General features: G+C 44.4%; 1 protein-coding gene across 2 annotated transcripts in view; it reads left to right on the top strand.

The window, feature by feature from the left end:
- The window catches only part of RUNDC3B (RUN domain containing 3B), a 310546-nt gene that overhangs the window by 222127 nt on the left and 65456 nt on the right, over positions 1 to 22963 (top strand). For both annotated transcript variants that reach the window (XM_030199755.1, XM_030199748.1), the window contains exons 7-8: positions 11059 to 11227; positions 15393 to 15550. In XM_030199755.1, coding sequence (XP_030055615.1) covers positions 11059 to 11227; positions 15393 to 15550 — 327 coding nt within the window. The remainder of the gene's footprint in view (positions 1 to 11058; positions 11228 to 15392; positions 15551 to 22963) is intronic.

The following is a 22963-nucleotide window of genomic DNA, read 5'->3' as shown; positions in this document are numbered from 1 at the left end:
TGGGCCGGGCCCGGGACAAGGCCGCCCCTGGCCCCCCCCCCCCCCCACCGCCGGGCCCTTGCACTATATGTAGATCCTTCAAGAGGTAGTGTGTCATGATTTAGGCTCTACACCTTTTCTGATGTTTTGGTGCCACCTCAGTAAAGCCAAAACACAATCTCTCCACTGCAAAACACTATACACAAACTTGTGCAAAAACCCACTCATAACCTTACCAAACCATAACAGCACTAATTCCAAGGACAGGACGAACTACAACCTTATGCGTGGAAAGGCAGCACTATAATTACACCGGGCTCTAAAACACCAGTACACAACCTAATAAAAAACAAAACAAAAAGGGCTGCAAATACTACACACTAGCAGAATACTGTACCTTGATCACACATGAAAAACACATGGCAACAGATATGACATAAGGAACTAGAAATAAAAAAATATGAAGGCAAAATACTGAACTAGAAAGTTACCTCAAGAAGTCAGACTCAGCATGCAGCAATACTAGAAAAATTGAAACCTGCATGAAAAATATCACAGATACACATTTCCAAAAGCTGACATATTCCAATTAATAAATTCTGAATAAAATACTTTTTTCTACCTTTGTTGTCTGATCATAGTTTTTCTATTCGCTTTGGTCCCAACTTCTGTTTTATGCAGTGTCTTCTTTCCATTTGATATTTTTTCTCTCACCATCCTCCTGTGTCCTTATGCGTCCTGTCTACCATCTGTAGCCCTGTCCCTATCCTTCCTCAAGTTTCGGCATCTGTCCTGAAAGTGTTCCGATCCAGCCCTTAAATTGAGCATTTATCCTCACTCTCCTCCCCTCCATCCATGTGCATGTATTTCCTGTCTTCCCTCCCCTCCATCCATATCCAGCATTTCTCCTCTCTTCCTTTTCCCTCCATCCGTGTGCATCTCCTTCCTTTGTCTTTCCTTCCCTTCATCCTTGTCCATCATTTCTTCTCTCTTCCCTGCCCTCCACTCCATCCATCCATGTTCAGCTTTTCTTCTCTCTTCCCTTCCCTCCATCCATGTGCATCTCCTTCCTGACTTCCCTCCCCTCCATCTATCCATGTCCAGCAACTCCTCATTCTCTCCTGGCCTCTCCTCCATCCAACCATATCCAGTAAATTTCCTCTCTCCCCTGCCCCCTCCAATCATCCATCCGTGTTCAGCAGTTCTTCTCTCCCCTCTGCCCTGCCCAGCAATCTCTTCTCTCTCCCCCCTGCCCTTTTGTCCAGCAATCTCTTCTCTCTCCCCAATGCCCTCTTGTCCAGCGATCTCTTCTCTCTCCCCAATGCCCTCTTGTCCAGCGATCTCTTCTCTCTCCCCCTGCCCTCTTGTCCAGCAATCTCTTCTCTCTCCCCCTGCCCTCTTGTCCAGCAATCTCTTCTCTCTCCCCCCTGCCCTCTTGTCCAGCAATCTCTTCTCTCTCCCCCCTGCCCTCTTGTCCAGCAATCTCTTCTCTCTCCCCCCTGCCCTCTTGTCCAGCAATCTCTTCTCTCTCCCCCCTGCCCTGCCCTCTTGTCCAGCAATCTCTTCTCTCTCCCCCTGCCCTCTTGTCCAGCAATCTCTTCTCTCTCCCCCTGCCCTCTTGTCCAGCAATCTCTTCTCTCTCCCCCCTGCCCTGCCCTCTTGTCCAGCAATCTCTTCTTTCTCCCCCCTCTGAGATCCAAGGCCTGCCCCCCCCCTCCGAGATCCAAGGCCTCCCCCCTCCCTCCAAGATCCAAGGCCCTTCTACTACTGCTTATCATTTCTATAGCGCTACTAAACTCCCTCCCTCCCTCCCAGATCCAAGGCCCCCCTCTCCTTCCGTCCATCCGACTGAATTCCAAGGCCCCCCTCCGTCCCTCCCTCCGAATTGCAAGAGCGATCTTGTTCTTACTTCGTTGGGGGTTGGCGAGAGCAGCATGCAGAAGAGAACGCAGGGAAAAGCGTGCAGGCTCCCGCTTCAGCCTTCCCTCGTTGTCTGTGCTGAGAGACAGACAATGAGGGAAGGCTGAAGCGGGAGCCTGCACGCTTTTCACTGCGTCTGCGTGCTGCTCTCGCCGTAACCCCCGACGAAGTAAGAACTGAACAAGATCGCTTTTACAATTCGGAGGGACGGAGGGACCTAGGAGTCGGACGGAGGGGCGACCATCCACGGACTCGGCGCCGGGCCCCCCTGGAGGCCCGGGCCCGGGGACTTTTGTCCCCCCTGTCCCCCCCTCTCGGCGGCCCTGTTTGGAGGAGGTCCTTAGCTGGGGATGTCTGGGAATCCTCACCAGCTATACAGCAAGGGTTAGGACTGGTGTTAGACCTGCTTGGGCCCAGGTCAGAAAATAAAGGAGGGCTCCCCGCCCCGATTCCCTCTCCTCTTTGCCTCCCTTCCAATTTCTCACCTGCCATTACTATCACACCAACAGAACCTCACCAAATACAGAACAAGGGATCACAAATTAGAAATAAAAATATTTAGACAAAAATTGAAAAGGAACCCCAAGAAGTTAAACATAGCATTACTGCAACACGGAGTCATAAAACATGCATTTCCTTTTCTACAGAACACAATACAAAGACATTTCCTATGCACATTTCCAAAAGCTAACATATTCCATTTAAAACATTCGAAATAAAATGCTTTGTTTCTACCTTTGTTGTCTGGACATTTTATTTTTCCATCTTGCTGGTTCCAATTTCTCTTTTCTGTTTTCCTCTCTGCCGTCTGCTAATTCTTCTTCAAGCGGCTGTAGTCCATTTGTCTTTCCTCCTCTCTCCTGTCTGTTCCCTCACTATTCCTGCTTCTGACATGTTGATCATTCCTTTGTAGCTCTTTTCTGCCTCTCTCTCACCCTTCTTTGTCTCCTTTTTACTTTTCAACTACCTATCAAATTTCCATCATCTTCTTTCACCCACTAGCTCTCCCATTCCCCATCTCTACTTTCTTGCTCTCCCATTCCCCATCTTACTCCTCCCCATCTCTACTTTCTCTTTTTATCTTTAATCTACTTCCCATTACCATATTTCTACCCTCTGTAATCACTATCTCTCATTCATTTCCTTGCCCTCTCCCACAGGGTTCCACCATTCCCATCATCTTCTCCCTCCACCCTTCTAACCAGCATCTGATCCCCTCCCCACCCCACCCCACCCCACCATGGTAGCCTTATATTTTCCTGCCCCTTCTCTCCTCATTCCTGTTAAATAGTAATAGTAGTAGTTCTCTCCCCCATGGCCCAGCATTCCCCCCCCCCCCTCACCACCTACTGTGTACCTCTCCCTCCCTCTCATCAACCCCCATGTCTATCTCCCCCTCTCATTCCCGCTGTCCAACATCTCTCTCCCCTTCCCATACAGCATATCTACCTTCCTCCCCTCTACCAGCATGTCTAACATTTCTCCCTTCCCTCCACCCCTATGCCCACCATTTTGCCCTCCTCTCCACCCCTATGTTTAACATTTCTCCCCCTCTCACCACCTATCCCCTCTCTCTGCAGCATGTCTCCCTCCCCTCCACCTCATATGCAGCCAAGACTTCTCCCTTCCTGACCCCTCCACCCCTTTACTGGATCTCTCCCTTCTTCCCCATGCAGCTTCTCCCCCACCCACCATGCCTCATCATTCCATCTTCCCTCCTCCTCCCTGTGCAGCATCTTTCCTTCCATCTTCTTCCCTCCCCCCCCCCCCCTGTGCAGCTGCTGTCCCCGTCTTCCCTCCCCCGTCCAACATCTTTTCCCCATCATCCCTTCCCCTGTGGCGTGCCGTAACTGTCACCCCATCTTCCCTCACCCTCGCAGGCCCGCCCAGCAGTGATTCCGATCGCAGGCTCAGCTTCTTCGGCTCGCACACGCTGCCTGCCGGCTGCCGCTCAAATCTCCTTGCAGCTACTAAGCAGCAGCGCTAACCCGGAAGCCTCTCCTCTAAGCTTCCGGGTTAGCGCTGCTGCTTAGTAGCTGCAAGGAGATTTGAGCGGCAGCCAGCAGGCAGCTTGTGCGAGCCGAAGAAGCTGCATGCGATCGGAATCGCTGCTGGGCGGGACTGCGAGGGTGAGGGTGAGGGAAGATGGGGTGAAAGTTGCGGCACGCCACGGAGGAAGGGACGATGATGGGGACCGGAGCCTGCGACCATCCGGAATCGCTGTGCTGCTGCTGGGCGGGCCTGACCCCAAATTGGGTGGGCCCAGGCCCACCCGGGCCCGCCCGTGGCTACGCCCCTGGATGGTATGATGTGTTAGGTGTGACAGAGTTCTGTTGTGGTGGCGCAGCACAGCTGTCCATCTGGGTATAGTTGGGAATGGGTGTGTAAGGGTTATAAGGGGGGTGGCAGAGCTGGTGGTGGGAGGCAGGGCTAGTGGTTGAGAGGCAGGGCTAGTGCTGGGCAGACTTCTACGGTCTGTGCCCTGAAAATGACAGATACAAATCAAGGTCAGGTATACACATAAAGTAGCACATATGAGTTTATCTTGTTGGGCAGACTGGATGGACCGTGCGGGTCTTTCTCTGCCGTCATCTACTATGTTACTATCCTGCTTATTTTCGAAGGAGATCGCCAGCCATCTTCCGACACAAATCGGGAGATGGCCGGCCATCTCCTAAGTCCGGCCAAATCGGTATAATGGAAAGCTGATTTTGGCCGGCTCCAACTGCTTTCCGTCGCGGAGCCAGCAAAAGTTCAAGGGGGCGTGTCGGCAGGCTAGCGAGGACGGGGCGGGATGGGGGCGTGGTTAAGACATGGCCGGCTTCGGCCAATAATGGAAAAAAAGAAGGCTGGCTCGGATGAGCATTTGGCCGGCTTCACTTGGTTCATTTATTTTTAGGATCAAGCTTCAAAAAAGTTCCCCAATTGACCAGATGACCACCGGAGGGAATCAGGGATCACCTCCCCTTACTCCCCCAGTGGTCACCAACCCCCTCCCACCCAAAAAAAAAAAAATTAAAAACATTTTTTTGCTAGCCTCTATGCCAGCCTGAAATGTCATACCCAGCTTCCCTGACAGTATGCAGGTCCCTGGAGCAGTTTTTCTTCTCAACGTCTGATTGGAAGAATGAGTTTCCTGAGAGGCTGACTAAATGCTTGAGAAGAATAGGTGATTAGATGGGAAAGCATAGGTTAGCTTTGAATTTGGCAAAAACAGAAGTAATGCTGGTAAAGAGGCAGGAAGATCCCCCAGATGTTGTATCTGTTGAAAGGTTTACTTTTTCTGTGCAGAGGAGTGTGAAACTGTGTGATGTTAGATTCAAGACTTGTAAGAACAGGTTACTATGGTGATTAAATCTTCCTCCTTTCAGATGTAAGTATTGAGCAAGTTGAAGCCTGTATTGTCTGGGTACAATTTTACACTTGTGGTACAGAGTATGATTTTATCTAAAGTTGATTACTGTATTGGCTTATTTTTGGGAATTCAAGCATCTCAAGGCTTTACAAGTTATTCAAAATGCGGCAGCTAGGTTGATGGTTGGATGGTCTAGATTTCCACATGTTGGGCTCGTGTTGCAGCAGTTGCAGTGGCTGCCTGTGGAATTTCTGATTCAGTATAAAGTGATTTTGTTTCTTCATCAATTGAAAATTCCCTGGTATTTTTCCCAGGTAGTTTTGCTATACCTCCCAAACAGAAGTTTGAGATCTGAGGCAGGAATGCAGTTGTCCATTGTGAAGTCAGTTTTTGATATGTTATGCTGAAACTAAAGCAGCAGCTTTTTCTGTCGCATGTCTGCTGATTTACAAGTTGCCAGGCTACTTACACATATGTAATGGGGTGACACAGTTTAAAACATTTTTGAAAACTCATCTTTTGTGCAGGCTTTCTTAATTAGGATTGTGTCAGTTGGAGATGGTGTTGGTATATTATAGCAGTTGATTTTTTATACTGTTTATGTGTTTGTTTGTATTATGATTATATATGTTTTATCAATTGTGAACTGCCTAGGTTATAGGTGGGTTATCAGTGAAAAAAATAAGTTGGAACATATCTGCACATGTGCAAGCAAATGAATGGGTACGAATGTATGATCAGATGGACTGACCGTTGAGAAGCGGTATCACCTGATGTGAAGTACTGTGTCAACATAAAATGACACAGATTGGTGGCTGCTTATAGAGACAAACCATTTTGTGGAGGCATGAGCTTCAACGACAAGAGTCCAATTCATCAAATGTATCTGAGAAAGTGAACCCTTGTCCTTTGTTAGTCTGTAAGGTGCTGCTGTGTTTGATAAATGAGTATATCAACACATTCCATTGATCCTAAAAAAAATGTTTAGTTTTTTTTTTTCAAAAATGTCTTCTATTATATTAATTGAATAAAAGGACTGATTGGTAGTATCAAATGTGAGAATAACTGATGGTCCTCAGTAAGGGACTTTGTGTCTATTTTTTATTTAATTTATGTATTCTTGTATCCCACTATTATCCAAAAACTAATTGCTATTCAAAGTGGCTTACAATTTACATTTTGGTGGAGTTACAGTAGTGTTGTGCAATGTGGAGAGGACATCTATAGTTCATGTGGTTATTCATAGAGTTTTTGAAGAGTATAGATCTGAAGAGGAAAAGGTAGTGGTAGCTTTTGTGTTCAGTTGTAGAGTTTTGGTGATGTTTATTCATATAGCTTTTGAAGAGGTAGATTTGAAAGGAAGGCAGCGATATCTTTGTGATTAGCTGTAGAATTTTTTTAAGAGGTAGGTTTTCATTTGTTTTCTGAATTGGAGGAGATTTGTGATGCGTCTTATGGTTTTTGGTATTGAGTTTAACCATTCGGAACCCTGGTAGCTAAATCCTGCATTGTAGATAGTTTGGTAGATGGTGTTTTTGCAGTTGGGTAGATGTAGGAGTAGGTAGTTTCTGTTTACTGAGCTGGTATTTCTTGAGGATAGTTCAATCATGTTAAGCATATATTCAGGTGCCATTCCAAATAGTATCTTGAAGTACATAAGTACATAAGTAGTGCCATACTGGGAAAGACCAAAGGTCCATCTAGCCCAGCATCCTGTCACCGACAGTGGCCAATCCAGGTCAAGGCACCTGGCACGCTCCCCAAACGTAAAAACATTCCAGACAAGTTATACCTAAAAATGCGGAATTTTTCCAAGTCCATTTAATAGCGGTCTATGGACTTGTCTTTTAGGAATCTATCTAACCCCTTTTTAAACTCCGTCAAGCTAACCGCCCGTACCACGTTCTCCGGCAACGAATTCCAGAGTCTAATTACACGTTGGGTGAAGAAAAATTTTCTCCGATTCGTTTTAAATTTACCACACTGTAGCTTCAACTCATGCCCTCTAGTCCTAGTATTTTTGGATAGCGTGAACAGTCGCTTCACATCCACCCAATCCATTCCACTCATTATTTTATACACTTCTATCATATCTCCCCTCAGCCGTCTCTTCTCCAAGCTGAAAAGCCCTAGCCTTCTCAGCCTCTCTTCGTAGGAAAGTCGTCCCATCCCCACTATCATTTTCGTCGCCCTTCGCTGTACCTTTTCCAATTCTACTATATCTTTTTTGAGATACGGAGACCAGTACTGAACACAATACTCCAGGTGCGGTCGCACCATGGAGCGATACAACGGCATTATAACATCCGCACACCTGGACTCCATACCCTTCCTAATAACACCCAACATTCTATTCGCTTTCCTAGCCGCAGCAGCACACTGAGCAGAAGGTTTCAGCGTATCATCGACGACGACACCCAGATCCCTTTCTTGATCCGTAACTCCTAACGCAGAACCTTGCAAGACGTAGCTATAATTCGGGTTCCTCTTACCCACATGCATCACTTTGCACTTGTCAACATTGAACTTCATCTGCCACTTGCACGCCCATTCTCCCAGTCTCGCAAGGTCCTCCTGTAATCGTTCACATTCCTCCTGCGACTTGACGACCCTGAATAATTTTGTGTCATCGGCGAATTTAATTACCTCACTAGTTATTCCCATCTCTAGGTCATTTATAAATACATTAAAAAGCAACGGACCCAGCACAGACCCCTGCGGGACCCCACTAACTACCCTCCTCCACTGAGAATACTGGCCACGCAATCCTACTCTCTGCTTCCTATCTTTACATAAGTACATAAGTAGTGCCATACTGGGAAAGACCAAAGGTCCATCTAGCCCAGCATCCTGTCACCGACAGTGGCCAATCCAGGTCAAGGGCACCTGGCACGCTCCCCAAACGTAAAAACATTCCAGACAAGTTATACCTAAAAATGAGGAATTTTTCCAGTCCATTTAATAGCGGTCTATGGACTTGTCCTTTAGGAATCTATCTAACCCCTTTTTAAACTCCGTCAAGCTAACCGCCCGTACCACGTTCTCCGGCAATGAATTCCAGAGTCTAATTACACGTTGGGTGAAGAAAAATTTTCTCCGATTCGTTTTAAATTTACCACACTGTAGCTTCAACTCATGCCCTCTAGTCCTAGTATTTTTGGATAGCGTGAACAGTCGCTTCACATCCACCCGATCCATTCCACTCATTATTTTATACACTTCTATCATATCTCCCCTCAGCCGTCTCTTCTCCAAGCTGAAAAGCCCTAGCCTTCTCAGCCTCTCTTCATAGGAAAGTCGTCCCATCCCCACTATCATTTTCGTCGCCCTTCGCTGTACCTTTTCCAATTCTACTATATCTTTTTTGAGATACGGAGACCAGTTCTTAATCCATAATAATACCCTACCTCCGATTCCATGACTCTGCAATTTCTTCAGGAGTCTTTCGTGCGGCACTTTGTCAAACGCCTTCTGAAAATCCAGATATACAATATCAACCGGCTCCCCATTGTCCACATGTTTGCTTACCCCCTCAAAAAAATGCATTAGATTGGTGAGGCAAGACTTCCCTTCACTAAATCCGTGCTGACTTTGTCTCATCAGTCCATGTTTTTGTATATGCTCTGCAATTTTATTCTTAATAATAGCCTCCACCATCTTGCCCGGCACCGACGTCAGACTCACCGGTCTATAAGATTAGTATGCTCACTTGAAAAATAGTCTTGCCTTAGCTGGTAGCCAATGGAGTGTTTCAAGCAGTGGGGTTGCTCTTCCGTATTTCGATTTCTTGAAAATTAATCTTGCTGCTGTGTTTTGGACTGTTTGCAGCTAATTTAGTGTGTTTTCCTTGCACCCTACATATGATGCATTGCAGTAGTCTAGTTGCAATAGTATCGTTGATTTAACCAATATCCGGAAAGATTGTCTAGTGAAATAGTCTCTTATTTTTCTCAGTTTCCATAGTATTCTGAAGCATTTTGATGTTACTGCTGATATTTGATTGTCCAGTGTTAGATGTTTGTCGAGATTGATTCCTAGAATTTTAAGTTGCGTTTCGATGTGGTATCTTTGTTGGTTGATTGTGAATTTTTGGTAGGATGTGAGGGTTTTGTGGGCTGGATAGTACTAGGAATTCGGTTTTGTCTCTGTTCAGTTTGAGTTTGAAAGTTGTTGCCCATTTTTTCATGAGGTCCAATTCTTTTTTTATTTTGTCCTGTATGTTTGTGATATTGTTTTGGAAACGTATGAAGATGGTGACGTCATCTGCATATATAAATGGGTTGAAACCCATTAATTCCAGTTTTTTTCCAAGTAGTTGCTTGTGGTAATAGAATTACCCTGAGAGAAAACAATCAAGGCTGAAAAATTAATTGTAGTGGTATTGCCGCAATAGGTGGGAGGCAAAAGTGTTCAGCTATGAGTGTCTGCGGTAGTGAGTAATAAGGCAGGTGGGAAGATAACATCAAGAGTGCCTTAGTAACTGTGCAGCATGTGAGCTGTGTGATCGTGGGGGTGGAAGGAGAGGGAGTCACTCCATCCAATAGCAATGCCCTCCTCCTAAACTATGCCCATGTTCTAGGAAATTCTGTGGCACTTTTCCATAAATTTAAACCATTTTGCATATTAAAAACTTATGTATTTGTACTTTTCTTAATAAAAACAAAGTTGTTTTCTAAACTTGATTTTGATCTGTATAATTTATTTCATCATTTTTGGAGTTTTATGGGTGAGGGATTTTGGATAGGGATGTGAAAGAGAAGAGAGGAGGATCCAGGGATGAGGATAAGAGGGAGAGAGTGAGGGTTGTGATTGTAGGATTTTTGAGATGAATCTGGAGGTGTTGTCCCCTACCTCCAGCCCTTCTTCTCCTCACATTGCCACTCTGGTTCTTTTTCTTTTGCTTCCTCTCTTCACCCACCACCCCTGCATCCTTTTTATCTCAGGTGCCCTCTCATTCTTCCATGTTTACATATATTCACCCATTTTTGCGCTGGCCATTTCACACAAACCTCATCCACTTTTTCACTTAACTACCAATTCCCTCAGACCACTTTCACAGAACCTATTCCCTGGCCTCAGCTTTTTTTCACCCCCATCATCTAACAGCATCTTTTTCATATCCTCTCCAAATCCTACCACCACCAGCCCCCAACATATCTTTTCTTCAACAATCCTACTTCTCAATCTCTTCTCCATTTCTGTTCTGGTTGGGCAAGAGGAGGAGTGGGTCAGCAGTGGTGCCTCAGGCAACCATCTTCTTCTCTATTTCCTGGGCTTAACTGAACTTTTTGAACTGCCTAACTGCTCAATTAGGCCTGGATTTCAAAGAAGACCTGAGATTTCACCATTGGTCTGGGAGGAAGGACAAAATGTGTTGCTGCCACTTCTGGAAACCTCTGTCTTGCCAAGTTGACTAGGCCTGACTGGCCTCTGTGGTGATTCCACTTCTACTAGCCAATTCTGTGGGATGGGGGCCCTACTAGTAGTTAAACTATCAATGGTATATTATCTCTCAGTTAATGAAATAAAAGATTTCTGGCATTTGTGTCACAGATTGATTAGCAGATGTTGTCTTGCATGAACAGGAAGATGTGATCAGTCCTACCATTAAATGGCCAGTGTGCTCCCTGCATTAACATGACTCCTGAAACATGAAAGTTGAAGCTCGTTTCCTTGAGATTTACTTCCCTTTAGAGTGCCTCATTTTTACCAGCTTGTGCAGTTCATTCTTTTAGTGGCACATATTCTTAATTCTACCCAGTGTTCAGCAATTCTTATCCAGTCTACAACTTTCACTCTTGCAGCTCTGATAGTATCAGCAGTGATGAGGAAGAGCTGAGGACGTTAGGAAGCAGTGGCAGTGAAGGCAGCACCCCAGAGAATATTGGTCCACCATTCAACATGGATGAAAACAGCTGGTACAACAAGTGCAAGAGAGTCGAACAGAAATACCGTCTCACTTTGGAACAGAAGGTAAAATGATGCTGTTGTGGTGGAGTGAGGAGCAGCTCTGTGCTAGGCATAATATTTCGGGATTAGATGCCTAATTGATCTCACCTAGTGATAGAAGTACTGTTCTTTCATCTCATACTGGTATTAAGACACACTGTAGAATAACTTTAATATTTAAAATGTAACAGTGGAACACAGGTAACAATTCAGTTTCTCTGTCTTTGGTTTGTCAGTTGTTGAGTACAAACTCAATGACATGGCATACAAATGAGCATAGATTGGATGGAAGTGTTGGGAGATATAATGGTTTGTGCATCAGCTTTGCCCTTGCAAATCTAAAATGAAAAACTCTGCCTCATGCAGGGAAATTCTATGTATGGTGCTGAACGTTAGGCGCTACTTCTGCACTGAATTGTTTGGCATGAAAAAGCATTCTAACAGATGCAAGGAGCCGAAACGGGGTAGAAACAGCAGAACTGCCTGAAAACACACACCCATTAATGCCCAAGTGTTTTTGCATGGACCTACAAAGGGGGTGGTGTGGCCATGGGAGGGGCAAGGACAGGTCAGCAGCATTCCCTTAAAATGTGCATAGTGTTATAGAATAATGTCAATCTGTGCCCAATGTGTGCTCCAGGATTTATACCTAGTTTCAGTTCGTGAAACTCCTTGCAGCCAAACTTCAGCGCGGATCCCGGCACTACACACTGTTCTGTAAAGGGTGCCGATCCTGGAATGCCCGTTAGAGAATATTGGTTTTTTTTTTTTGTGACGAATTTTGAGTGCTATTTACTGAATCCAGCCCATAGTATACAGAGACCAAGAACAAAATTTGTCGTCAAGGTTCAACTTCAACAGATTAATAACTACATTAGCTTCTTGATAAAGCAAGGTAATGATGATCGGAGGTTTTCCAGAATCATCAAATAAGACATTTAGCTTCTGTATCTTACTGCTTAACCCAAAAAGCAAACTAATTGATCCATACAGTTGTTTAGGCAGCAGATTAGCCATCAGCTACTTGGACAGAGCACATAAGCGGTACTCCATTTAGTCTAAATTATGCAATTAGTTCCACAAATGCTTGGGACTTGAGACCAAAATTGAGGGCAATGCTCCTACTAATGTTAGGAAAAGGGGTATAGGGATACCAAATTCCTGCATTAGGAAACTTCTTTACTGCCATGAATTTGCTATAACTAAAAATTATTCTGAATGTTTTAACTGCTTTTCTGAGAATTATTGTTATTTTTAACTGGATAATGACTTAATTTTTAAAAATCAGGGCTGACAAATGGATAACCTTTTGGGGGGCAAATTAACATCTTGCCAAAAGTTATCCACATAAAAATAGGAGGTCCAACAGGAAGACCAGGGACAGAGCTCAAACTTAATGTGATCAGTTTCTTTGACCAGGTAACAAGGGAGTTGAATTGGAGGAGAAGATTAGATGTGGTGTAAGGACTGTTTTATTCACCTACGGGGGTCCTGGGCAGACTTTTGTGGATGGGCCGCCTCCCCCCACTAGTCCAGCGACACAGCTTCCAATACCCCCTGCCAAAAAAAACAAAAACAAAAAGAAACAGCATAAATATACAGAGCCATTGTCTAAGCCATGCTGCTGATGGCTGTGCTGAATCTGCCTCTCAGAAAGAGGAAGTCCATGTCAGAAGCGGACCATACAGCACAGCCATTGGCTGTGTGCCCTAAACAGCAGCTCCACACCTTTATATCACTGTTTTTTGGCTGGAAAAGTGAGGGTGGGGGGTAAGGAAGCCTCTGGGAAGGGGAAGGAAGGAAGATGTTGGACCAGAGTGTAATCCTTTTCCTTTGGGTACAAAATTTTCCACCTGTTCACCAGGCCTGAGTTTACACAACAGAGGGATGCCCTTTGCAGTGTTCGTTTTTTTTTTCCTGTGCATGTGCTTGAGACTTACCTAGTTGGGGATCAAAAATCCCATTGAAGTCCCCCCCCCAACCCCATGATGATCAGTCCTCCTCTCAAATCTTGTATTCTTTTTAACAAGGTTTTATAAAATTTTGCATTGTAATGATTGGGGGCATAGATGTTGCCTAAAATAAATTGCTGCTTTGCTACTATGATTTGGTCCAGTGTACTCCTCCTCCTATCATCACTATATGTTTTATGAATTGTCACATCTAAATGCTTTCTGAATGAAATCACTACTCCCGCTGTCCAACCCTGGGCCAGAGACTCCCATAAATGTTTCACCTATCAATGCTTTAATTTGGCATGCTTCAAAGACGGGTGAGTTTACTGCAGCAGAGCTATATTTACATGTTGCCTATTCAGCACTTGGAGGATCTTTTGCCTCTTATTAATTGAGGAGATGCCCCCCCACATTCCAAGAAATGATTTTCAACATATCTTAGATCATACCTTGAGAAAAGAACACTGTAACATGTAGCTCCCACCCAGTGTGCCTAGGAGGAGTCCCAGCCTGCCTGTCATATCCAATGTAGTATCTATACACCCCTTCTTCTACCCACCACTACTCAATCATTATTCTAAGTTGTCCCTGTCTCCCTCCCAGACCCCAGCTCCCCATAGAGCAAATCAGCTCAACAGTCCTCCATATTATCCCCACAAGGACCCTTCCCCCTGCCCCTCTGCCTCCCCCACCTCTCAGAACCCCAAATATAAAACCCCAATGCACTTCACATGAGGTGTACGTCACTGCCATAACTTTGATGAAAATCCATGTAAAGTTGTGTAGATAAAATTATCCATATAACGTTTGCAGTCACGGTCCTGCTGGTTATTGCCCTCAGGGTGTATGTATGTATGTATACTTCTACTAATCATTCCTATAGAGCTACTAGACGTACACAGTGCTGTACACATTATATGCCAATACTTTCTCTGTCCCTAGAGGGCGCATAGTGTACGTTTTTGTACCTGGGGCAATGGAGGGTTAAATGACTTGCCCAAAGTCACAAGGATCTACAGTGCGAATTGAACCCAGGTCACCAAAGCTCGCCTCACTAACCATTAGGCTTCTCCTCCACTAATGTATCTCTCTGTCTCCCCCCCCCCCCCCCATATAATTATTGCAGAGAGGACTGTATACATGTCCACACACACAAACACACCACACACACACACACACACACACATATATATATATATATATATATATATATATATATATATTTGCAAATGTATACAGTCCTCTCTGTGATATTAAGGTCAGCAGCTGTTAAATATAAATGCTAATTTTCCAGAAGAGCAGATCAGTATTGCTATGGGATTAGAGCTGCAAATATATCATGTCATGTTTATTAATTAACATGATTAGAAAAGCTAACCTAGTGTAATTAGGAGTTTCTTTTGAGTCAATTAGATGGTTTCCCAAAGTTGGAAAAATAGGGGTCTACAGGTGTATTTGCGTTGCAAAAAAAAAAAAAATAGCAGCTTTTTAGGTGAATTCCATTCAGTGATCCAAAATGCAATTTTCTAGTACATGCCTTCCCTTTTCCCGGCTCCAGCATCAGCTTCCCCCGTCTCCCGGTTCAGCACCAGCGTCAGCTCCCCCTCATCCCGGCTCCAGCAACAACGTCAGCTCTCCCCTTCTCCCAGCTCCAGTCCCAGCAGCAGCTCCCCCCTCCTCCCAGCCTCGGCCCCAGCAGCAGCTTCCCTTTCCTCCCGGCCCCAGTAGCAGCATCACTAACAGCACCGTCTCTCCCATCAACAGCTCTGCCTTTCTTCTACCCCTGTATCAGCCTTCCTCCCCACCCCTTCCAAGGGTAGGAGTTTCTGCTTCTCGCCTGCTGCTGTGTGTTTCACCAGCATTAGAAAGGCTTTGTACCAGGATGTGCCTGTTTTTGCATGTCAAAGCTTTTCTAGTCCCAACAGCAGAGCAAGTAAGGCACAGTGCTGGAAGTAAGAGCAGAAGCGCCCACTACCATCACAAAGGGACTCTCCTGCAGTGGCTGGATCTGATGACATCGCCTAGCTGAGGAACCAGCAGATTTTGGGGGATTATTTGGTTATAATTGAAAGCCTCAAATTCCCTTTCAGGCCTTTTCAATTATAACTGAAAATCAGAACACCATATAATCAAAGGCAAGATAGAAGCTGTGTATTTGGAGCTGAGAAGGAAGTTAAGGTTTTAAAAGCAGGGGAAGGAAATGCTTTTCATCTATTACTGTGTTGCATTTCCAGGGTTATCTCGAGGAACTTGTACGGCTTCGGGAGGCCCAACTGTCTGAATCTGTTTCACAGAATAAGCTGCTACTTCAGCGGATTGAGGACATGGACCTGGCCCAAAAGATGGAGAAGGAGCAGTTGGAGTACATCATTGTGGAACTGCAGGACCAGCTGTGAGTATGACTGAAATGCATTATCACTTAGATGGCATGACACATGGATCTGGCCTGAAATCTCATGGATTTGTTTTATTCTTATTGAAAATCTGACTAGTTCTTTTTTTAGCATTAATGAGAATATTCTCCCTTGCACAACATAGACTTTGGAAGCCCTAGAACTTGCTTTTCAGAAGCGGGAGTGTCAAAAGACTGGTTAAAGGGTGCACTTGTTTACAGGGTTCTGAAGGGAGTTGCAGTTCATGTCCCTCAGCTATAGAGTCTTTGCTTTAAAACTCAGGTGACAGGCAGTGGTGACAAAAGGAATAAATACCTGGATACTGTCTCTTCAAAGGTTGGACATGGTGCTTAAGCATAGGGCCGGTCCTACCTCCTGACCTATTGCCAGAGGATGCCATCAGAACAGAATGTGAATGGGCTTCAAACTGAGGTAACGGAGAGGACTAGTTGGCAAAGTCCCTAGTACATTTTACAGTGGTTTTAAGCAAAGTAATAATTCAAAAACATGTCTCTAAATAAGACAAATTGATTTCTGATTTTAAACTATCAGAAGTCTAGATCTGAATCACCAAACCTCTCACAAATCTATGTTCTAGGTTGTACAATTTTTATTTGTAGACAAAAAGAATAGTAATTAGTGAAATTTTTGCCACATGAATGTTTCATTCTTTTATCTTAAGCACAGTATTTCAGTTTTGTGCATTTATTCTGATTCCTGTTGCCTGCGAGATCATTTCAAAGAGAATCTGTGTGTCAGGGGCAGACTGACCATTCGGGCCCAGAGGCTCTGCCCGGTTGCTCATCGCTGTGTTTACAAAATGGCAGCCGAGACTCTTGCAGTAGTCTTGCGAGAGGTGAGACTACCATGGGAAGTCTCGGCAGCCATTTTGTAAACACAGCTCCAGGCAGAGTAGAGGCAGCAGGTGGGCATGAAAGAGGGGATTTATTTCCTGCTCCTGAAGAAGCCACAGCCACTAGACCACCAGGACCCTTCAAGGTAGTGGGGGACAGTGGCAACACGTTAGGAGGGAGGCAGCATGGCAGGGGTGAAGGCACTAGTGGTGAGTGAGGGCAACAGCAGCATGGCAGGGGGCCCAGAGTAGTCTCAGTGCCTGTTGGCCCAGAGTACTCTCAGTCTGCCCCTGCTGTGTGTGTTTGGATGCAGGAGTGAAAACACCAAGACACGCATGCATCCTTCCATTAGCAAGTCATTTAACACAGTTTGGCAAAAAAAAACAAGCAGTCCCATCATGACCACCTCGTTTAGAGGTTCTTGCTAGAAAATAGTAAATATAAAGATAAACTGCTCTCAACTTACAAAACATAGTTCACCAGACAAATCAGAGTTATACAAAATTAGGATTTTTATTATGTTTGTACATTTTTCTGGCCTTTATGGTGAATTTCTTATTTGGAGTTTGTCTTTAATTGCACTTCTGTAGTCTGTTCTGCCTTGCAAGAGGCTGATGTTTAGCACTTGAGAGAACATAAGTATTGCCATAATGTAGCATTTTTCAACCAGTGTGCTGTGGCTGCTCCCCGGGTATTCCGCAGGAATTTGGGAATCCCTGTGACACCCCTCTGTGTCCCTATCCCCCCATGTCCAACATTTCCCTTTCCCTGACCATAAGCTCCCCCAAGTCTCGTCAAAGGTGTTCGCCTTTTTGTGCTGCCTTGAGTGGCTTATGGTTATTTTAATCACTTTTTGTTGTAGCATGGGAACTTAAATTGTTTTATGTAATTAGTGTTTTTTGTTTTAATTATTACAATGCTGCTTTTTATTGCTTATTAGCCTTATTGGGCACAGGAGGTTTGTTTGGTATAGATAATACAGTTTTTTCTATTCCTGTGGTATATTCTACCAGACAGAAATGTAAGCCTAGGGTTCAACCCTCAAACAAATTTCCATGGGTACTTGATTGTCATTTATATTCTGTTAATAATATTGAACCAGTTATAGGGAATAGATTCACCACAAATTAGGTTCATGGCAATCCTGTAGAAACCCTGTGAATTTATGTTCGTTTCCTTGTGACCACAGTTTATTTTCTGGAAGTCTTACCACCCATGTACCATGTTTTTATGCAAATGTTAGATTTGTGAAAAATAAGCTGTTTTTACTTCGTAGTTTTATTGAGGTATCGGATTTTGGATTTTCTTTCCTTTCTGAAACTTGGTTAACAGATAATGATTGTCCTGAATTATCTCACTTAGGGCTCCTTTTACCAAACTGTGGGAAAAAGGGCCCTTCGCTAGCAGTGGGGGCCATTTTTCCCGCATCAGGGCCCTTTTTACCACAGAGGGTAAAAAAGTCCCTAGACACACAAGGCCATGCAGTAAGAGAACTCTTATTGTGTGGCTGTGCGGTGAGGAGCCCTTACCGCCACCCATTGAAGTGGCGATAAGGGCTCCCGCGCTAACCCGGCAGTAACTGGGTAGCTCACGGTGATGCCCAATTACTGCTGGGATATCACTGCACAAGCCATTTTCAGGGGGTTTCCTTTTTCCCACAGGGTGGGACTACTACCGAAGGCCGCGTTGGGCTGGCGGTAGTCCCGGAAGAGCAAGTGGTAAACCCATGTTGGGCTTACCGCCACTCTGTGAAAGGGCCCTTTTGTCCCTTCGGGCCATAATATTTTGCATTCTCCCTGGTTGGGTAAAAAATGGGGGAGGTTTAGCCATTATTTGCAAAAGCTTTTTTCATATGACTTTAATAGATTCTGAAGTTTTACCTGTTCTGTAGATTTCAGGATGAGCTTTATTGTTCTTTGGGCTCAGTATGTCTGTTTCTTTTTTACCATCCGCCTGGTGCTTGGACTTCTATCCAAGATACTATATACAATATTTTTTCTCATTATACAATACAGTGTAATAGATTACTTATTTTAGGAGATTGAATTTACTGTACTTTACTGTAATTTTAATCTATTATCTCAAGTTATTACTCATGAAAACGTCATGCTCTGGATTTTATGACATCTTATCCTACTCATCTCATTCTAACCTTAGGTGGATGGCTTGTTTCTTGGTCCGATCATTTTAAAGCTGAATTTACTCTTCATATTGCAATGACATCAGCTCCCAAATTTCATTGTCAGCGTGATGTTAAATCTAGAGCAAAGATAGAGTACTACTATTACTTATCATTTCTATAGCACTACAAGGCATACGCAGCGCTGCACACCATACACAAAAAGACAGTCCCTGCTCAAAGAGCTTACAATCTAGATAAGACCCTATTATATTCTGGCCCATGAATGCTAAACAGTTAGAACATCCAATTACTGATCCAGTCAAGTAGATACATAGATGGGACCATGCAATACAAACTACCCTGGACAATATTGCACCATTGAAGGTCTGCACGGTCCGTTCTTGGTTCAGTGACTGTCTTAAGAAAGAGGCAGAATTGCAGACTATGGGAAATAAATTGGTGGAAAACTAGGTACATTGACATCAAGTCTAAATGGAGAAATGCTTTGAAAACTTATAAATTTTATGTTACAGAGACAAAAAAAAACTCTGTATGCTGCTGTTATAGGAATTGAACAGGTTAACTCAAAGAAATTGTTTTGATTGATTGAAAATCTATTAGCTCCACTGGCAGACTCTGTTTCTGTTATAAACTCTCTGCTTCCCGCACAGATATTGCGGATTTCTTTTATGATAAAGTTGCTGTTGTTAGGAAAGAACTATTGAATACTAACTATTCATTATTAAATCCACACAGGTCAGAAAGACTTGATGTTTCTTCTTTAGGTATACCAGCAAGTTGAGGTTGGGTGACTATTAAAACTATAACCACTGAAGATGTTAATTTACTGTTACCTAAATTTTCAAGTTGTTATTGTATGCTAGATATTTGTCCTTCTTACCTAATGGATCATCCTCCATTTAATAAGGCTAAAGAGGTTAGAGCTCTTCAGCTTGGAAAATTGATTGAGGTCTACAAAATCCTGAGTGGTGTAGAACGAGTAGAACTAAATCGATTTTTTTTTACTGTTTCCAAAAGTACAAAGACTAGGGGACACTCGTAGAAGTTACATGGAAATACTTTTAAAACAAATAGGAGGAAATATTTTTTCACTCAACAAATAGTTAAGCTCTAGATCTGTTTGCCGGAGGATGTGGTAACAGCGGTTATGATATCTGGGTTTTAAAAAGGTTTGGACAAATTCCTGGAGGAAAAGTCCATAGTCTGCTATTGAGGCAGACATGGGAAGCAACTGCTTGCCCTGGATTTGTAGTATGGAGTATTGCCAAGATTTGGGTTTCTTCCAGGTATTTGTGACCTGGCTTGGCCACTGTTGGAAAACTGGATACTGAGCTAGATGGATCATTGGTCTGACCCAGTATGGCTACTCTTATGTTCTTACGTAATATAATTTTATGGCTTGTAAATTTTCTGAATAATCTCTTGCTTTTGGGTAGATTCCCTCAACAGATGGGTCATATGGTACTTACCCCCATACAATCTAGATTTATCTCTTGCTTCCAGGTTTAGGCCCATTGCCAGTATTCCTTTACTCACCAAATTAATGAAGACCTTAGTAAACAACTATCTGACTATATTGAGTCTCATTCCTGTTTACATGTTTCACAGTTTAGCTTTAGAAATCAGCTAAGTACTGAATCTTGACTTCTCACACTAACAACCATTATTCGTGAGTATTTATGTAGGGGACAACAGATTTTGCTGTTGCAGTTTGATATATTTGCTGCATTCGACTCGGTCAATCACGAATTGCTACTGATTGTGAGTTGGGATTGATGGGCACTGTTTTGAACCAGTGGCGTAGCCAGACTGCCAATTTTGGGTGGGCCTGAACCCAAAGTGGGTGGGCACAAAATTTTCTCTCTACCCCCCCCCCCCCCCCCCCCCAGCAAAATGTAGTTACACTCAGATGCATTTGTCACACAGGGTAAAGTGCTGCTTTTCAGTGCATCAGATTTCAGACAATTTATTTAATAGCCTAATCCTTTTCAGTGAGCTTTCAGAGGCCAAAACCTCCTGCCTCAGGTCAGTATAATGCTGTTACGGTATCCTCTCCTGACCTAAGGAAGGAAATATTGGTCTCTGAAACTTTATTAACACCATATTACTTTATCCTAAATTAAAAATAAAATTATTTTCTTTACCTTTGTTGTATGGCCATTTACTTTTTCTCATTGTGTTGCTCCCAGTCTCTAGATTCTGCTTTCCTTCGTTTTCACTTAACTCTTCTGCCAGGGTTTCCTGGCCATTTGTCATTTTTCTCTCCTTTTTCTTTGCTTTCTTCAATATTTTTCTGCCTCTCTGTGTCCAGATTTAATTCATTCTTACTATCCATTCTTTAATTTCCTTCATCTACTTATGGCTTTTCATCTTTTTCTCACCCTTGTTCTCCCCATGCCCCTTCCTCTTATTCTCCAATCTTTCACTACTCCCCCTTTCCATGCAGCAGCTCTCCTCTTTCTCTCCCCATCCTTCCAGTGTCTCCCCTCTCTCTCCCCATCCTTCCAATAGTCTCCCCTCTTTCTTTCTGCATCCTTCCATCCAGTGTCACCTCTTTCTCCCTACCCTTCCATCCAGCGTCTTCCCTCTTTCTCTCCCCATCCTTCCACCCATCTACCCTCTCTCCTGATCCTTCCATCTAATGTCTCTCTCCCTCCTTCTAACCAGTGTCTATCTCTCTACCCTTTTCTGTTTAGTGTCCCTTCTCTCTACACATCCTTCCAGTCTCTCCCCTTTTTCTCTGCATCCTTTCATCCATCTCCCCTCTTTTTCTGCCATCCTCCCATCTGTTTTCCCTCTTTCTCTCCCCATCCTTCCATTTTCCCTCTTTCTCTCCCATCCTTCCATTTTCCCTCTTTCTCTGCCATCCTCCCATCTGTTTTCCCTCTTTCTCTCCCCATCCTTCCATTTTCCCTCTTTCTCCCCATCCTGCCATCTGTTTTCCCTCTTTCTCTCCCCATCCTTCCGTTTTCCCTCTTTCTCCCCATCCTGCCATCTGTTTTTCCTCTTTCTCTCCCCATCCTTCCATTTTCCCTCTTTCTCCCCATCCTCCCATCTGTTGTCCCTCTTTCTCTCCCCATCCTTCTGTTTTCCCTCTTTCTCTGCCATCCTCCCATCTGTTTTCCCTCTTTCTCTCCCCATCCTTCCATTTTCCCTCTTTCTCTGCCATCCTCCCATCTGTTTTCCCTCTTTCTCTCCCCATCCTTCCATTTTCCCTCTTTCTCCCCATCCTGCCATCCATTTTCCCTCTCCCATTCAGGCCCACAAGCCCCAGCTCCCATTGCCGGCCACTGCTGCTTTTCCTGATGAGCAGCAGGGCCGGCGCTACAAAAAGAAGAAGCGCTCAGCTGACTGAGCTGAGCGCCGCCGCCAACGCTAACCCGACGAGAAAAAATGTTTAAAAAAAAAACGCGGCACTGCAGGCAGCCTCGAAGCATTGGCTGCTGGCTCTGCAGGCTCCTTCCGTCTCTTACGTCACTGCCCCTGCTTCGCTACAGGGGCAGTGATGTAAGAGACGGGAGGAGCCTGCAGAGCCAGCAGCCAATGCTTCGAGGCTGCCTGCAGTGCCGTGTTTTTTTTTTTAACATTTTTTCTCGGTGGGTTAGCGTTGGCGGCGGCGCTCAGCTCAGTCAGCTGAGCGCTTCTTCTTTTTGTAGCGCCGGCCCTGCTGCTCATCAGGAAAAGCAGCAGTGGCCGGCAATGGGAGCTGGCGCTGGGCAGGCCTGGACTGAAATTGGGTGGGCCTGGGCCCACCCAGGCCCACCCGTAGCTACGCCCCTGTTTTGAACTAGTTCAGAGAATTTTTGAGTAGCATTTATAAAGTGGAGGAGTGGCCTAGTGGTTAGGGTGGTGGACTCTGGTCCTGGGGGACTGAGTTCGATTCCCACTTCAGGCACAGGCAGCTCCTTGTGACTCTGGGCATGTCACTTAACCCTCCATTGCCCCAGGTACAAATAAGTACCTGTATATGTAAGACGCATTGAGCCTGCCATGAGTGAGCGCAGGGTACAAATGTAACAAAAAAAAGTGTGGAAAGGTGGAATCCTTTCAGATGATTGGATTTCAGTCTGTGGGGTGCCTCAGGGCTTCTCCTTATCCCCTATGTTGTGCAATCTCTTTATGAGTTCTTTGGATTTAATTACATTCTCTGATGATGTACGTTTATTTTCCTATGCAGATGATATACTGATGCTGGTACCTGTTAATTTTTCTTTCAATGACACTGTTATCTGCGTTTCCGAGTGTATTGATAGAATTCAATGTTGGGCTGTGAAAACAAGCTCAAATTAAATTTTACTAAGACTAAGATTCTTTGGTTTACTAATTCTCCTCTGACTGCTCTCGATTCACTAACATTGGTTGATGAGAAGAGTCTGTAAGTGGAGAAAGAACCAAGAATTCTGGGGGTTGTGCTT

Source organism: Microcaecilia unicolor, chromosome 1, assembly GCF_901765095.1.
Source record: "Microcaecilia unicolor chromosome 1, aMicUni1.1, whole genome shotgun sequence".
NCBI lineage: Eukaryota > Metazoa > Chordata > Amphibia > Gymnophiona > Siphonopidae > Microcaecilia > Microcaecilia unicolor.
Note: the sequence above shows the minus strand (reverse complement) of the source record. Positions and strands in the feature narration are given on the sequence as shown.